Source organism: Pseudopipra pipra, chromosome 24, assembly GCF_036250125.1.
Source record: "Pseudopipra pipra isolate bDixPip1 chromosome 24, bDixPip1.hap1, whole genome shotgun sequence".
NCBI classification, from domain to species: Eukaryota; Metazoa; Chordata; class Aves; order Passeriformes; family Pipridae; genus Pseudopipra; species Pseudopipra pipra.
Window position 1 is genome coordinate 5,894,238 of NC_087572.1, and position 18,137 is coordinate 5,912,374.

General features: G+C 49.7%; 1 protein-coding gene across 7 annotated transcripts in view; it reads left to right on the top strand.

The window, feature by feature from the left end:
* Positions 1-18,137, top strand: part of HIVEP3 (HIVEP zinc finger 3) — a 300,052-nt gene that overhangs the window by 256,650 nt on the left and 25,265 nt on the right. For all 7 annotated transcript variants that reach the window (XM_064635223.1, XM_064635225.1, XM_064635227.1 and 4 more), the window contains one exon: positions 17,284-17,459. In XM_064635223.1, coding sequence (XP_064491293.1) covers positions 17,284-17,459 — 176 coding nt within the window. The remainder of the gene's footprint in view (positions 1-17,283; positions 17,460-18,137) is intronic.

Consider the following 18,137-nt stretch of genomic DNA (forward strand, 5'->3'; position numbering starts at 1 on the left):
AATTGCAGAATATACTGAGCTGGAAGGGACCCCCAAGGACTATCAAGTCTAACCCTGAGCCCTGCACAGGCCCAGCCCCAAGAGTCACCCCCTGTGCCCCAGAGGATCAGCCAAACCCTCCTGCAGCTCTGGCAGCCTTGGGGCTGTGCCCACTGCCCTGGGGAGCCTGGGCAGTGCCCAACCAGCCTCTGGGGGAACAACCTTTACCTGAGATCCAACCTGAGCCTGCCCTGACACAGCTCCAGCCGTTCCCTGGGTGCTGTCCCTGCTCCCCCAGAGCAGAGCTCAGTCCCTGCCCCTCCTCTGCCCCTGCCCAGGCAGCTGGAACTGCACTGAGGTCTCCCCTCAGTCTCCTCTGCTCCAGCTGGACACACCAAGTGCCCTCAGTGTCCTCCCCTCCCTCACACACCTTCAAATCCAGGCCCTTCCCCATCTCTTTGCCCTCCTTTGGACACTCTCCAATGGCTCAATCCCTTCCCTCTGTTGTGTCCCCCCAAACTGCCCCAATGTTGAGGTGAGGCCGCCCCAGGGCAGAGCAGAGCAGGACAATCCCCTCCCTGATGCCCCAGGACAGGGTTGGCCCTCCTGGCTGCCAGGGCACTGCTGACTCAGGGACAACTGGCACCCACCAGGACCCCCAGGGCCCTTCCCAGCCCTGCTTTCCAGCCTCTCACTCTCAGTCCATCTGGGCTTGCCCCATCCCAGGGGCAGAATCCGGCGCTTCCCCTGGTTGAACTTCCCGTAGTTGGGGACTGCCCAGGGCTCTGATTCGTCACAGTCTCTCTGCACTGACCCAGAGACTCCGAGTGAAAGCCCTTCAGCGTCATCAGCAACCCTTGGGGCTCTCAGGGGACTTTCCTCTATATACATTTTTCATCCTGTTTAAACCCTCTGCCCCCCTCCCAGCCCTGGCCCTTCCGCCCTTCGCACACACAAACACTGGCACGTTTTCCTCTCGGCGACATTTCCGTGGGAAACTTTCCAAGGAGGGATTATTTCACAGTCCTTTTCAACTCCCAGGGGAAGTGCTTGGACCCGTGGCATTTTCCACCCCTGACTTGGGAGCTGGTCTCCCCCTCCCACCAGCTCCACATTCCTTGGAGAGAATTCCGTGCTCCCGGTGTGTCCCTGTGAGGGGCTGCATCCCTGACTGACTCAGTTCCCATCCACTTTGCTGCTTGTGGCTCTGATCTGACCCACAAGTGGGGCATAATATCTGGGAACAGAGGGCCCAGAGTGATCCCATGGCCTGTGCAGGAATGTTGGGCTGCATCCTTGGAAAGTGGGGGCTCCCCGACCTGGATCAGCCACGTGTGCTGAGCGAGGGGCCCGTGAGAAGCAACGTGCTCCTGAGGCTCAGGAAAACACTGCTGTGGCACAGATCTCTTATCTGGAGTTGGAAAACTATCTGTAGAAATGGTTTCTAAAATAGCAGGACCTCAGTGAGACTTTCCACGGCTGGAGAATACGGAGGGAATTCTGAAAGGGATTGCTTGGGTCATGGCCAGATGCTGCTTAAGCTACAGAAGAGCAGCTTAAATAAAGTCACTCAGTAAATAATATTTCTTCTTCTTTCTTCTTCTTCTTCTTCCTCTTCTCCTTTCTTCTTTTCTTCTTCTTCCTCTTTTTCTCCTCCATCTCCTTCTTCTTCTCCTCCATCTCCTTCTTCCTCTTCTTCTTCTTCTCCTCCTTCTCCTTCTTCTTCTTTTTCTCCTTCTCTTTATTCCTCTTCCTTCTCCTTCTTCTTTTTCTTCCTCTTCTTCTTCTTTTTCTTCCTCTTCTTCTTATCATCATGATCACCATCATTATTATTGTTTTTATTATTATTATCATTATACCCTGAAACTTCTGCACAGCAATTCTCTGATGCCCCAGCTAAAAGCAACTGCCTAAGAGAGCTGAGGTGGTTTTTTTAAGTCCAGTTGCAGAGAAATGCCTGGGAAAACAGCATTATGGGTTTTCCAGAGTTTTTTTCCTCAATAATTGAGGTATCAAATGTTCTTCAGTTCCGAGTTCAGCGATGGGGGGTTTGAGCTGTAGGTCCTGTGAGCAGGGTTTGGCTCTGCTCAGCTCCTCACACATCATCAGGGGAAGGAGGGCTCTGGCCATGGAGCTGCCCTGTCTCCTGCAGTGGCTTTGCACGTGTGGTTGGAGCTGCCTCAGTCACTGGGTTGATGATGTGTAAGGGAGAGCAGGATCCAGCTCCCTCTCCCTGGGCCCTCTTGGCTTTTGCAGCAACAAGAGAGGGAAATCACGAGTTATTTCAGTTGCTAAAGGTAGAAACTGTGACTCTGAAGCTGCCCCTGGGAGGAGCAGTGAGGTGGGAAGGGACACTGCCAGAGACTGCCCTCCCCCTGCTCTGGGTGGCTCTGGAAAACCATGGGATGGCTGAAACTTCACTGGAGATCCAGGATGGTGGAGGATGGTCCTTAGGGATGTGGGGGCTTGTAAGATGTGGGAATAGTCCCCAAGCTCCTGCCAGGTGCCTGGGCTGGGGCAGTGAGTTGCCCAGATGGGAGGAAGTCAATCACTTGGTCACCAATTCCTTTATCATGTGTGAACCCATCTGGGCCACCTGAAGCAATGACCCTGCCTGCAGCCCATGTCCAGCCCTGCTCTGGCTGCAGGGCAGGTGGGATTGGGACCCAGTTTGGGCTGTAGGAGCTCTAAAAGATCATCATGGTGTTCCCAGATTCAGGACTGATGACCTAATGCCTCCTGCCAGGTGTTTCACAACCAGGTCCTTCCTTGTTGTTATTAGAAATAAGTAGGGCTTAAAAAGTTCTCATCCCACCAGTCCAGGTGAGTGCCTGAGGGTCCTCCAGCTCCCCTGGAATCTCTCACCTGCCTAGCAATGAAATATGGTAGGACAAAACTTCCTCCTGCAGCTCCTGGTGTTCTTGCTGTCTGGGGGGACTGATGGTATCTCAGGTCTCCCTGGGATTAGTCCTCATTTCCTGGCTTGGCTTTGGCAGGAGACAGGAAGCAAAGGAAATGAGAGATAATTGAATCAGTTTTTACAAATTGGTTTGTCTCAGATCCAGTGTGAAGGATGGGGAAAGGCCTGGGATGAGGGTGAGGCTCGAAGCATTTCTGTGTCTACCAAAGCAACACACAGAATTTAATTAATAATTACAACCCCCAGGTCCTGTAGAGCAGAATGAAGGTTGATGGTCTGCTGGAAGGTGATAATCCAAGTCCAATCCATGAGATCCTCTGGGATGTTGAGATGTTATAATAACCTAAGTGGCTTTGGGAGTTTTGTCCGTGGTATTGATATCTGGAGATCAGAAATCCATCAGTGCCCAGTGCTGAGAGAAAGAACCACTGAAGAAAGACCAGCAAGTGATACTTTGTGAGGATTTTTGTTGCTGTTGTTTCTCAGATTGTCCTCACTGTGCTGTTGTACAGTTTTGTTACCTCAGAAGAGGGACCAGCAGCTGGACTTGTTTTGTTCAGGACATTTCAGTGTAGCCAGAGGCTGTTTGGCTTCCCTGCTCTGGAAAGAAATCCAGTCTATTATTATCATTTCTTGTAATTAGGTATTCAGAGCTTTCACTGGGGAGTTGGAGCTCACTTGGGGAATGTCAGACTTGGTGAAACAGGTCTATTCCCTCCTCTCCCAGCAGCTGGCAGAGCCAAGGTGTGGAACTCAGCAGGATCAGCAAACCCCCAGGATCCTGGTGGCAGGGACAAGGATGTGCTCCAGCACCTCCAGCTCAGCTGCAGGTCACACCAGGAAAACACACATCACAAGGAACCAAGAAGGACTTGGCTGCAGCTGCCAGTCCCACCCAGAGACCCTTCTGAAGGGTAGAGACTCCAAAGGAGACCATTCCTCCTGCAGAATCATCCTGGGCTTCCACCAGCCCCCAAGCTCCACATGGGATTGGCAGGAGGGCTGTCTGGGCTGTCTCCTGAAGACTTTTGAAAATCAAGTGTTTGCCTTGAAGGAGTTGCTCCATAACGTGCAGGATGTCAAGCTGACATCCAAAATTCTTTGAAATCAAGGCACTTCCTGTTATTTCAAGGCTGGCACTTGGGGGTTGGGTTATTGCTGATGGCAGGAGGTTTGGGGTGCTCAAGTGGTGTTGTTCCAGCAGTTTAGGGCTGAGTATTCATGGGGCTGGGGAACAAGGGAAAGGAATTTAATGCTCCCTGCAGGGCTGGAGCTGCTGGAAGCCTTGGTATGGTCAGGAGAGACCATTCTCTCTTTCCTGGAGAGAATTGTTTGCGTCTCTGTTGCTAAGGGACAACAGGATGGGAATAAACACCCCCTTCCCAAGCCCCTGGACCCCTCCCCTGTGAGCTGAGCTCTGCAGCCCCTTCACACCCCCAGGGAGAGCCATGGTGCTCCCCAGGGAGAGCTTCCCCAGCGTGTGATGGAGGGGGAGGAACTCGAGAGGAAGTTTTCTTTTCTCTCGTTCCTCCTGCTGTTCTAACAGATTCCTCCTGTGATGCTCCCAAAAATCTCTCACTGATGGAGCAGTGGGAATGAAGATGTAGGAGGTCCCTGCAAGACTTTGCCAAAGCCTTTCAAGAGGATGAGCTGAAGCCTCATGGGACGAGGAGAAACCAGATGTGACAAAGCAAACATCCCCCAGGGGATGGGCTCAGCCTGAGCCAGTTTTGTGGCTCATTTGTGGGGAAGAATCAATCCTCCCTGTTCCATCTGTGCATGTCTTAATAACAACATTGTTGAACTTGGCTGATACCAAAGGGAAGCTGGAAGTGACCAGGAATCCCTGGATGACACTGAAACCTCCCCTGAGAGAAGGAGGAGCAGCCCCACAGGAGCTTTTGGAACGAGTCAGAGGCATCAGAAAACACCTTTTCTTCATCTTGTGAAGTACTTTATGAATTTTACATAAATAATGGCTGAAAATTCCTTTCTGGCACTTGGAGGACTCAGGAGATTTAAGTAGATCCTGACCATGGAGTAAGGAAAGACAAGGATCCTGTAAGACAGGACAGCCAGTGCCACCAGCACCAGGGCTGGTAGCAGGGGACAGGAACACCTGGCCAGTGGAAGGGTCTTCAAGTCCCTGATTGTATTAAAATACCAGGTTCTGTAGCTCTGACTGCAGTTCATGTCTCAGCCACTCTGATGAATGACAAAATAATAAAATGGACTTATTGATGTTAAAAATATTACAATTTTGGCAATGGCACATCTCTTAGAATCACAGGATCATGGAATGGTTTGGGTTGGAAGGACCTTAAACTCATCCAGTCCCACCCCCTGCCATGGGCAGGGACACCTTCCACCAGCCCAGGTTGCTCCAGACTGGCCTTGGACACTTCCAGGGAATGGGGCAGCCACAGCTTCTCTGGGCAACCTGTGCCAGGGCCTCCCCACCCTCCCAGGGAAGGATTTCTTCCTGATATCCAACCTAATCCTGCCCTCTGGCAGTTTAAAATCATTTCCCCTTGTCCTGTCTCTCTCTGCCCCTATAAAAAGTCCCTCTCTCTCCTTTTTATAAGCCCCCTTAAGGCACTAGAAGGCCTCTTCCAAGACATTAAAAACCAAATCTAAAAGATCATCATCTCAGTTGCAGCCAGATCATTAATACACAGTGGACAAACTTACATGTAGTATTTCCTATTTTTAATTTATGTAATTTGCAACTTTAAGTGCAAATATATTTTATTTTACTCTAGGATTTATTTCTACGGAGATATTTTTATTTATAAGATATGTTGAAATCAGAAAGAGTGCACAAGGCATGGAGTCAGGGCCCTTTAGTCCTGAAGGAAGGTTGGTGTGCTGGTTGATAACAGCATCTCTGAGCTGTGTTTGAACCTGGGATGAACCCAGGACAGAAGTGCCCGACATCAGAGTGATTCAAACACTCCAGTTTGGGGTAGGGCTGAGGGACTGATTTGCACAGAGCTCATTTAGCCTGGGCAAACAGTCCTGCCCAGTGTGGGGGGGCTGGTTCAGGCTGGGATCACCCCCTGAGCAGGACAAATGCCCCCTGACTCACTTTGGTGAAGGGTTTGAACCCGGGGCTGCAGAGCTGTCAGTGCCTGAACTTGGTCTGTGCATTGCTGGAACTCCAGAGTGTTCCCTGGCATTCCTGAGATCCTCCCTCCCATTCCCTTGGGGATGCAGCTCCCAGCTCTCCAGGTCATCCCTAGGATGTGGAATAGGCTGAGGAACCAGGAGTTAACAGCAGGTGCTGTTGGTCTCAGTCACAGTTTCTTTGCTGCTTCTCCTCTCTCCCAGAATCATAAAATCATGGAACCATTAAGGCTGGAAAAGACCTCCAAGATCACCAAGTGCAACCTGTGACCAAATCCCACCATGTCACTGAACCACACCACAAAGAGCCACATCTCCATGGGTTTTGGAGGCCTCCAGGGGTGGTGGCTCCAGCCCTGCCCTGGGCAGCCCATTCCAGTGATTAACCACTCTTTCACTTCAGAAACTTTTCCTAATATCCAACCTGAACCTTTCCTGGAGCAACTTGAGGCCATTTTAGCGAAGCACAAAGTGGTTTTTTAACACCTCATTCACATCCAGGTACCCCCTTTGCCCTCCCACTGCAGAGGAGCAGATGAGCATCCCAAAAGTGGGACCCAGGGGAGCTGGGCTGGGGATGCCTCACTCCAGAGAGGCAGCAGAACAATGCAGTTAAATTTCCCTTGTGTGCTGTTTGTCTTAATTACTGTTTTTTGTTATGTGCAGAAATTTGGCTTTTTTAACACAACAGTGCTTTAATCTGGAAATGGGCAGCAATTGTGTTGGAAATGGGCAGCAGAGCTTCTGCTGCTCTGTTTGTTTAACAAAGACCCAACCAGCCTCATTAGGTATCAGCTTCATAAGTCTCACCACAGTTAGCATTTAGGCTGAGCAGAAAATATGTTTTCTATGTTAAAGACCTTCTAAATTTGGCTGCTACACTACAGAGTTATTGGAAAAGTCAGGAGATGACTCTTCTTTTTCCTGCCTACCAGTAATCCCAGTGACTGTGGAAGGGGCAGCTCCATTTGGGGGTCAGTGATCTCTAAAAGCAGAGGAATTACTTGCAGAAGATTAAGCAATAATAGGAGGAACCAATGTAAACACCAGTTTGGACAGAATGCTAGAAAAAATTTCCTCCCCAGCCTTGAGTGAAGAGTCACAATGGGGTTTGTTTCTCAAGTGAGAGGATGAAATTCTGCTTTGTAATAATTTAACCCTAAATGCTGTGGCAGTGGAGAGCACACAGGGGGAAAGGGGATTTTTTGCTGTGCCTGTCCCCAGGACCCACCAGTGCATTCCTTGGAAAGTGTAAATGGGATATTTGTTGGTTTCTAACAGGCTGGAGAACAAGAAGGTTTGGATCAGGTGACAGAAGAGAAAATGCAGTTCTGGGACACATTCCCTGCAGTCAGAGGTTTCACTGCCTTGTCCCAGGGCAAGAATATTAAGTTTTTTCACCTTGACTGGGGCCAGGCTGAAACCAGCCCTTCCCTGGGCAGTGCCTCAATGACCTGGCAAAACCAAAGCTGGGTCCAAACTGGAGCCCCACAACCCCCCTAGAAGGGACAGGCACTGCAAAGAGCTCAGGGGGGACACAACCATGGCCAGGAGACAGGTGGCTTTAGGAAGAAATCCTCCAAGATTAAACCTGGAGCAGCCCAGAGGTGCTGAGCATCCTCTGTATGTCCCAGTTGGACCAGGAGGGGATTGAAAGCCAGAGAAAATTCATCCACAAATGGAATGAACTTTGAGTCCCAGGAAAGTGTTGCTCCCAAAAGCTGATTTTTCTTTGCCAGAGTCTGTGTATTGAGAGATTGCACTGAGTGTTACATCCCAGGTCTGTTCATTCTGTAGTGAGTGCATTTCAGCAGTTAATGAATGGACTAATTAAAGACTGGAGTGTGGGTGGTATTTAGCCCTGTAAGTAAAAACCAGCTCAAATCAAGATCACTAAGGCATGGACTTGGCTTTGAACAGCACTGGATTTTTGCTGGGCTACTGAAAGTTCTGCTTCTGAAGTGAAAAAGTTGGCAAATGAAAAAATGCTAATTAATGGCATCAACCTTTCAGTAAATGGCACAGAAAAAATGCTGCTTGAAATAAATGTGGAGGGAGATTTAATGGGATGGTTCCAGCCTGGGGAAGGAGGTGTCATGGGTACCCTGAAAGTGTGCTTTTGTCAAAAATGGGGGTTCTTTGCACAGGCACACAGAAATGCACCCAAAAATGCATTTATGTTTGTGCATTTTAGAAGCCAAAGTCTCATAGGGATCATTTCTTTGAAGGTTTGTAACTGGGTTAAAATAAACTCTTGAGTGGCAGGTTCAAAAGAGAGAGGAGGGACAGATCCTGGATCTAATCCAGGATTAGCAAACAGCAGCAGTGGTGGGTAGAATGCAGGGATGGATGCACTTGCTTCTGACATTGGATATTTCAGAGAATCTCAGAATTGTTTGGGTTGGAAGAGACCTTAAAGCCCATCCAGTCCCACCCCCTGCCATGGGCAGGGACACCTCCCACCAGCCCAGGTTGCTCCAAGCCCTGTCCAACCTGGCCTTGGGCACTTCCAGGCATTGCAGGGGCAGCCACAGCTTCTCTGGGCAACCTGGGCCAGGGCCTCCCCACCCTCAACTCCCTCCCAATATCCCATCTGTCCCTGCCCTCTGGCAGTGGGGAAGCCATTCCCTGTGTCCTGTCCCTCCATCCCTTGTCCCCAGTCCCTCTCCAGCTCTCCTGGAGCCCCTTTAGGCCCTGCCAGGGGCTCTCAGCTCTCCCTGGAGCCTTCTCTTCTCCAGGGGAACCCCCCCAGCTCTCCCAGCCTGGCTCCAGAGCAGAGGGGCTCCAGCCCTGGAGCATCTCCGGGGCCTCCTCTGGACTCATTTCCATTCAGCATCCTCAGTACAGCTTGGAATGATTCTGGAGTTGTACCTGACAACTTTATTCAAGAACTTGATGATCTCCTTAGGACCAGCAAGTGTTCCAGCCCCTGCAGAGCCTCCCCAGGCCCAGGGAGAGATGAGCTGCTGGACTGGGGCCAGGGAAGGCAGCCCTTCCTCCTTGACACCACGAGCAACAGAGGGGCAGCAATCAGCCTGTAATTAAGGCAGCCATGGCATCCAGAATCATTCACAGCTCTTAGAAGAATAGGAAGAGCTTGGAGGAAGAGCTGTTTTGGGGAGAAGTGGTGTCTGTGTCAGAGCAGAGTCACCCCGAGCCGGCGGAGTCGTTGCTGTTGGAAATGGTTTAATCAATCCTGATGGGAGCAGGGCAGGAAGAAATGGGACTGAGACAGGTCATCTGTGGGGATTTCTGTGCTAGACTTTCACTCTGAATATTTTATGAATCAGCTGTGTGTGTTTGGGGAGGTTGGGTTTTGTTTTTTTTTTAAATCTTGTATTTTATTCTGTTTGTGTTTGATCTTCAAAAGGGAAAAGGTGGTGTTGGAGCAGTGCCCAGGGAACAGTGTGTGTGCTTACCCACGTGGGCTTTTGGGTCGTGACCTAACCTGTCTGACTGGTGCTGGGAACACAAAAATCCCAGCCTTGCACTGGCAGTGATGGAGCTTTAATTTATTCTAAAAACATCCAGGGAAACCATCAAAAAAGGGCAGGGAGAGGGGGGAGGCAGATGAGATGCTCTGTGATGCTGCCACCACATCCCTGTCAGCACAAAACACTGCAGCAGATCATTAGTTCTTTTTCCTCCCCTCTTTATGCCCCCGTGGTGGTGGGATGAGGAGTTTGCATTGCTCGTGCTCTGTGAGAGCTGCCTGGTTGTTGGGTGGCATTTCGAGGGCAGGGACACGTGGCTCAATCATTAAACAAGGAGAGAGACTGTGCAAGTTCTTGCATTACCTGTCTGCTCCTGCAATTGGATTTAATGGAAGGGAAGCCCAGGAGGGACTAATTAGTCTGTGCAGACAATCAATGTCCTTCCACATTTCTTCGTGCCTTGGTGGCTAAAGGTGACCCCCTGGCAGGGATGAAATACTTTCCCCTTGCTCTGGCTGTACTTTCATTTTTTCAGTCTGGTTTCCTCCCTAATTGCACTTTAGCAATCAACCCCGGGGTCCCAGCCCTTGTAGAGCAGCATAATAGTATTGACATTGTTTTTTCTGCCAGTGCTGTGTTTTCCTGGCGGTTTGCAGTGACAATTAAATGATCAAAGCTGGAGAGGATGAAGCTGTATCACAGCACAGAGAGCCATAATGAGTGGAACTGTAATTTTCCCTCTATTAGACTGGAAGAGATCTGATGCCACAACCCAAAATTGAATCAATCCTTCACTCAAGCAGAACATGCAGAGAAGTAACAGAGAACTGCTCTGGATTTGCAGTTCTCCATCCAAACACAGTGTTTGCTCACACTGTCCTTGCTCTGTGTTGGGTTAATTTAACTGGAGGAGATCCCAGGGTCTCTCTTGGACACTCCTGGAGGGGCAGCTCCAGGATGAGGGGTCAGACACAGCAGAGCAGCTCATGCAGCCACAGAGCCTCCTGTCCCCATATCCCACAACTCTTTCATCAAAACAGGCTCGACTGGCAAGAGGATTTGCTTTTGCTGATGGAGAAATGCCATTAAAAGTCATCCTTAGGCCTGTGTTTTTGTGCTAGTAAAAACTTCTGTGTGGATTTGGGTTTTTATGGATGTTTTCTGTGTTGATTTCCCTGTTTGCCCATCTCTGGAGAGCCCTCTGTGCATGTTACAGAGGTGTCAACGTTTTTGCCAGCTCTTGCAGTGCATTTGCAGCAAGAAGTTGTGTCCAGTGAGAGGTGCTTTAAAGCTGCACATTCAGGAGGTGTCATCCTGCTCAAATCCACACCACAGTTTGTGCTGGGAAAACCTCCTTGAACACATTGTCCATCTTTTTCATGTTTAGCTTGAATTTTCCACTTCTTGGTTTCCCTCTGCAGGATAAGTGTCAATAATAAATGTCTCCCCACCCTGAGCATTGCTCACATCTTCCCACATCATTGGCCTGTCCCTCCACCTTTTACTGTCTGTGGTTCAGCTGAATGTTAGAATGACTCACTTTTTTATCTTTTCCCCCAAAATTCACCTTTTCATCCATCCCCTTCACCGAAGATGTTGCTCCCCTCCCATTTTTTTTCTGTTTTTCTGACCCCCTTTGAGTTTGGAAGCACAAAACCCTGGGCAGAGTGTCCCAGATGTGATGCCATCAGGAGAGATTTCCTTTGCCTGGTGACACTGCCCTCCCCACTCCCGGTGGTCCGACTGCCCGGGCACAGGGCACTGCTACAGGAAGCAATTCCTGGGAGCTTTTTCAATGGAATATGGACTCTGCCAGTGTTCATGTTTTTCAGACAAGCTGGAGAATCACTGACCTGCTTTAGGACAGTGCCTTGGCCACCCATGGTGGCAGCATCACTGTGTGTCCCACACAGTGCCAGGGGGGTCGTGCTGGCAGGGCTGGGATCACGAGAAGGGCACTGTGGGGACACACCCACTTCATTGTTTCCCACTCAAAGAAATGTGGAAAATTGCCTTAGGTAAGAGCTGAGCTGTGGGGACCCACCAGGGATATTATAAAAAGCAGAAAGGAATAGAACAGGCCTGAGCTGTCCTGTGTGATCATCTCTGGTTTTCTTGCAGTGCCATAAATTCCTCCTCCTCACCCCCCTATCTAAGGTTCAATTCCCACGGGGAGGAAATGAGCAGGATGCATTTTTATTCCTGGAGTTGCCTTTGGAGCCCCTGGCTGAACTGATGTGCATTTTGCAGTCATGGGGGTCAGGAGGGGGGGCAGCAGAACTTGATGCCACCTTGGACTCCCTGAGGGCAGACTTTGGCCAGTTTAGGTTGGCAGAGTCCCTTTGGAAGCCACTCTGAAGGGCACAGGAGTCCAGGAAGGCTGGACATTCTTCAAGAAGGAACTCCTGAGGTATTTTGCCTCAGTCTTTAACAGTGAGATCAGTTTTCTGTGGGTGCCCAGCCCCCTGAGCTGGAACAGAAGAACAGGGAGCAGAAGGAAGCCCCCATAAACCACGGGGAAATGGTCAGGGACCTGCTGCACCACTTAGACACACAGGTCTTGGATGGGATCTACCCAGGGGTGCTGAGGGAGTTGGCAGAAATGCTCCCCAAGCCACATTCCATCATTTCCCAGCAGTCCTGGCTGACTGGGAGGTCACAGTCGGCTGCAGGTTTGCAAATGTGGCAGGAGCAGGGGCAGAAGGAGGATCCAGGGAACTCCAGGCCTGTCAGCCTGATCTTGGTGCTGGAGAAGGTCATGGAGCAGATCACTCTGAGTCCCATCACAGGGATCAGGCCTGTGGGTTTGGGAAAGGCAGGTCCTGCTTGCCCAGCCTGGTCTCCTTCTGTGACAAGGTGACCGTGCAGTGGATGAGGAAGGCTGTGGATGTGTCTGCCTGGGCTTTGGGAAAGCCTTTGGCACCATTTCCCACACCATTTCCTTGGAGACACTGGCTGCTTATGGCTTGGACAGGGGCACAAACAGTGCTGGGTAAAAAGCTGGCTGGATGTCTGGGCTCAAAGAGAATGAAGTTCATGGATCTCTGCATCCATCCTGACTTGTTACCTGAATTAAACTCCACTCAAAACGAGGGCCCCACTGTGCTCTGATGTTTGGTCAAGAAGGAGCCCTGGGTTTGCTGGGTCATCCTGGGGAGTGTAAAACTGCCAGTGTTAAACCTTGTTGGAGCTGCTGGTGCCTGACTCAAGCAGGATGATGGTCACAGTGCCACCTTCACCCCAGGCTTGCTTGGGCGTGTCCATCCTGAATGGTGGAGGCTCATTCAGCTCAGACTTCTGCACTTCCACTGGAGATTGGCAACTTCTGTTTGCAAAAGATCCATCCCTGCAGCCAGGAAAGAGGAGATTTCTGTGCCAGGTCCTGTCTCCATACCCAGCCCTTCCTCTGTTGTGCTGTGCCATTCTTTGGAAGCTCCTTGTTTGTCTTGGTGCAGTATCCCTGTCTGGTAAATTGAGATACTGGAGGGTTTTATGATGCTTTTAGAAACCTGGAAATTACATTGTCTGGTCTGGGTTTTGTAAAGGAATCCTTCTGTTTGTTGTGCTGTATCTTGGCATGATTTAGGGGAGATTTCAGTGACTGTCTGGCCCTGAGGACACACCTCTGTGTGTGGTGACCCTCAGCACAGTCCTGCAGGGTCTCCCACCTGCAGTTTCCCTTGGGATGCAATGGGTAAGACCAAGGGCTTCTGCTGCACACACAGTTTCAGAAGTGGTCTAATAATTTAGAAGTGGTCTAACCATTTAGTGGGAGTTGTGAGAAGGGCCATAAACTTAATAAAATTAGTGACACTGAGGTAGTGACACATTTATCCATGATCTGGCAAATTTTGCAGGTGGCATAAAACATCAATTAGATGAGTTGAACCCAGGGCAGACTGTCAGGAGCTTCCTAAGGGTTCAGCCAAGGCAGATGAGGGGCAGCCTGCTGACAGATGAAATGTGCCATCAGTAAAACCCAGAGACTGACACCGAAGGCAACAACTCTGGGTTCACTGCAGGGTGAGCTGGAGGAAAGGGATCAGATATCCCATTCCTGTTACTATGGCCCCCAAATCCAAAAAGCAAACAAGGGAGTTCATCAAATGTCAAAAGCAGTTGAGGAAATACTTGTTCAGTAGCTGCAAAACTGTCCTGGGGTGTTTTTAACCAAGGTACAGCCTCAAAGTGTGGAATTCCCACAGTCGCTGCCTACGTGACACTTGCAGAGAGGTGTAACCACTGGGAGGGTGTGACTGCAAGGTCACACCAGCAGAGACTTTGCAGGGCAAGGTACATTCCTGGGGGCTGAGGGAAGCAGGGGAGAAGGGGTGATTCAGCCCAGCTGTGAGCAATGAGTCCCCCAGGAACCTGCTCCCTCTTTCCTGCCTGCAAACCACCAAACTTCCTTCCCCCCTGGCTGGCCAAGGTTTTATCGTGTGGTTTTCAGCCACATGAAGATTTTGGATGTGGCTCAGAGCACTGAGAGGAAAAAAAAGAAGTGTTTGTGGCTAAACAGGATAGTCAGGTATTTGTAACAGCAGATATTGAGAACTAAACCTCCTAAGGCCTCAAAGGAAGAAATGCTTTGTGGCTTTGGGTTTCAACTAAGTTTTAGGGAAAGAGCTCAGACAAAGCTTTCTCCAGGTTCATGTTTTTCCATTGTTGGGTTTCTTGTGCCTCCTGCCAGTGATGGCCCATTTTGGGGCCCTCAGGTCTCTGAATCTGGTGCTGCTGGTGGTCATCCCATGGCTGTGCCAGTTCCTCCTGCTCTGGAAAGTGTTTGTAGTGGTTGAACAAAACTCAACAGAAAGCAGCAAATAACCTTTCAAAGATGCATCAAATACCTCAGTTTTTATCTTTTTCCATGTCTGTTTGAAAGAACTATTTCCTAAATTAGTCTCTGGGCTCATAATGGCCAGTTCCCCCCCCCCACCTCTCCGATCCTCTGGGTGTTAGATGGAGTGTGGCCCTGCAGGAGGTGTGAGGTGCTAATGATGGGATTATGAATTCCACAGTGCTCTGGGAGAGGAGGCCAGATTTGCTGACACAAGCTCCAACCATGGCTATTCCTGGGATCTGGTTACAGCAAACCTTATGGAGCAGGAAGAGCCTTTGTCCGGGGCAAATCCTCACACCGAGTGACCTGTCCCTGCTTTGTCTCTCTGATACAAATCACATGAGCACATGAGCAGAGAAACCAGCATCATACTGAAGAGTTATCTCCATAAATACTCTGCAGCCTTCAGTGCTGGCAGATGGCATCTGCAGCAGCATTCCCTGGGCTGTGGCACTGTCACCTCTTGCTCTCTCCTGGTTTGGTTGGGGTTCCTTTAGGTTACTTTCCTTTCCTATTTCTCTGCTCTCCCTGCCTGTTGGACAGTGTAGGAGGATACCTGTGCTGAAGGATGGCTCAGTCTCCCAGAGTGTCAGATAAGCTGCAGTGTCTAATTTCAGATTAAATCACATGTCCCCCTTTCTGCAGAGGAGCCAGCCCCGATTGCTTTAATGAGGCTGATGAAGGGACTGTTGGACACAAAGAACTCGCTCAGAGATTTCCATGTGAGAGTGTAATTAGGGGTAGTGCAAGTACAAGGCTGATAAAGGAGCAATTTCATTTTTTAAATGGCCAGGTGATTGCCAGCACAATGACAGGGAGAAAGGAGGGCAAGAAGGAAACCTCAAATACAAATCGGAACAGAAGAGGAGAAATCAGGATTCCTGATTCCTTTTGCTCCTTTTGCTGCTTGAACATTGTCACCAACTGAAAAAGGGCCATGGGCCATCCCTAACAATTAGTTATGTGTGCCCTGGAATGGAGGTAACTGGGCATACTGGGCTGGAGGCTGGGAGACAGTGGGAGCTCTTCAGCCCTCAGCTCAGTCCCCTCTGGCCACATAATGAGAACCTCAGGATGAAGGGTTTTGATGTTGGGGTTTGGAGATTTTGTTGGGGTTGAGTTTGTTTCTGGAGGGTTGGGAATGGCATGGAGTAGATGACATTGCTGTGGCTTCAATCACAAGAGATAAAATAGAGGATCTGGGCTGCCAGGTGACCCTGGTTATGATCTAGAGAACTGCTGGTGCTGAAGGACAGAAACACAGACTGTTCCCTCACATGTTGGACACTGAGACCTGGTGGTGCTGGTGCTGGTGCTGGTACAAAGTGGGACCCTCTAGACACCCATTTTCCTCTCTCTTCTCTAGTCTGTGTCCAAACCTGAGTCTGTGCCCTCATCACCTTCATGAATGAACCACTCAGCATCCTCTGAGCATCTGCTCCCATCTCTGCCACGGGGCTCAGGCACCACTTGGCAGGAGGGGAAGGGTTTAGTGCTGAGCTCACCCTCCCAGGGGCCACCCAGGAAGATTAATCCCAGTTTCAGGTGTAGTGGGTCCCCCAAACACCCACATGGAGCTGAGATTGCCTGGACTCTTCCTAAGCAATGAAACAATGTTCTGCCTGGGTGGGACATGAAGGGGTCCTTGTGACTTCCCTGCCTCTAAATCCACTCTTGCAGGTAACTGGGATGTATTTCCATGGATGCATCCCGTGCAGACCAGGACATTCTCATCCCATCAGCTCAGGGCTGGATTAATGATCTTTGTGTATTTTTTTAATCAGTTTTAAATTACTTTTTTTTTTCTTCATTATGAATACAGAGGGGTTTAGGATTTATTCTGTATTCACTTATTTAAGTGCTCAATCTATTCTAGTGCAGCTGTTTTTATTCAATTATTCTTCAGTCTGGCTGCTGTTTTCTCATCATTCTGGTTTGGAATAGACTTTATTGGGAAGATACTAAGAGGTGACTGATAGTGTTGTCTGTCTTTGGATCCCCTATTAAGAGGCTTTAGAAGGCCTGATTTTCCAAGGTGGATGTTTGGAGATTTCTGAAGACCAGACTTAATTCCTACTGCATAGAAAAATGAGTTGCAAGAAGTACAGTGCTTCAAAAACGTGGCCTCTTGAAAATCTGAGGGGACCAATTTTGTGTTACCTTATTCTTCTTGTGCTGCAAGTACAGGAAATTGCAGACTTCATTTGCTGAGCAGCAGGAGACTAAATGACTCGTCTCAGTCTTAAGAGTATTTTTCAAACCCCCATCATGTTGCCTGGGCAGAAAAGAAGTGACTGTATAATGTGAGGGAAGGATGGATGACCAATGTCAGCCTCTTGGGTAAACCTAAGCCATGATACTGTGCCAAAGATGAAAGAGCCTGGAGTCTGTGCATTTAGTGGTAGCACAATTTATTTATAAAAAATATGGATGTTTTCTTCTCTCTGTGTCCATTCTGGGTGTCCCATCCTATCAGGAGTCTGGGCAGGGATCACAGCTTGAAGTGTGGCATCAGTGTCTTCTCAGGTGGCTTTTCTCTCATCCCAGTGGGTGGGAAGGTTGGATCCCAGGAGGTTCCTCAGGACTTTTCATGGTGCAGTGACAGACTGTGCATATTTGATGGGGGAGAGCTGACTGAGGCAGCTGGGCTGGACTGGGACACCCCTTCCCCAGGGCCCCCCGAGTGCCTCAGTTTGTGTTTGAGGATGGGCAAAACCAGGACATTTGGGTGACTGATCTCAGCCTTTGGGCTGTTTGCCTGCACACACAAGCAGATGTAGGACACAAGAACACATTCCAGACGAGGGAAAAAAAAAGCTTTTGAAGATATTTTGTATTTAGCCTGATGGCCCAGAGCTCCCGAAGGGTAACCGAGCCCCGCGGTGGGGTCAGTGACGAAACCTGTGACGTCTTTGGAGGTGGGAATCTGCTTTTTCTTTTTTTTTTTTTTTTTTTGCCTTTATCATGACACCTGTTGCTCATAGGTACAAATCAAACGAAGAGTATGTGTATGTGCGAGGCCGTGGAAGAGGGAAGTATGTTTGTGAGGAGTGTGGAATTCGCTGCAAGAAACCCAGCATGCTGAAGAAACACATTCGCACGCACACAGACGTCAGGCCGTACGTCTGCAAGTACTGTAACTTTGCTTTTAAAACCAAAGGTAAGAGCTCATGGCTCCTCTGCTCTCACTTATGAGCCTTCCCGGGGGCACAGGGGAAGGGAAAGCCTTCCCAGGGGCTGGAAAACGCCAGGAGCTGGAGGGAGGGGGCTGAGGGAGCCTTGAACTGGCTGCTGTTTTCCGAAGAGCCCTGCATTCCGGCTGCACGTCCCAGCCTGCGCCATCCTACTTGTGCTTCTTAAAGGGAATGAGCCTGAAACACAGGGTTTACACCCAAAACCACCCCAGAATGAGAGCAGGAGCTCCAGGCAAACATCCCTGATGGAGCACCTGGATACACCTTTGGGTGGCTTTTCATGCTGGTGCTCTCGAGATCTGTTGGCACTGCCCATCTTCATCCTCCTCAGTTGCATGTGGCTTCCACATTTTCTATATCATATCAGTAGGCTTTTTTTCTCCAAAGACCTCCATTCCAGGACATTAATTGCCATTAATTAGTCATTAATGATCCACAGCCTCACTGCCACTAGACATTCTTTGCGAGAGCCCTTTGTCATTGCCTCAGTGAGTGTGTGAGTGAACAGTGTCAGGAACGTGCACAAACCAACAATCAGTGGGTAATGGGACTTTTCAGAAGTGCCAGAGGTGCCCAGGTCCCTTTAACTTACTGTAGGAGTCTGGTGCTGTGGGTTTGACCAGTGTCCCCTCCATCCTTGGTTG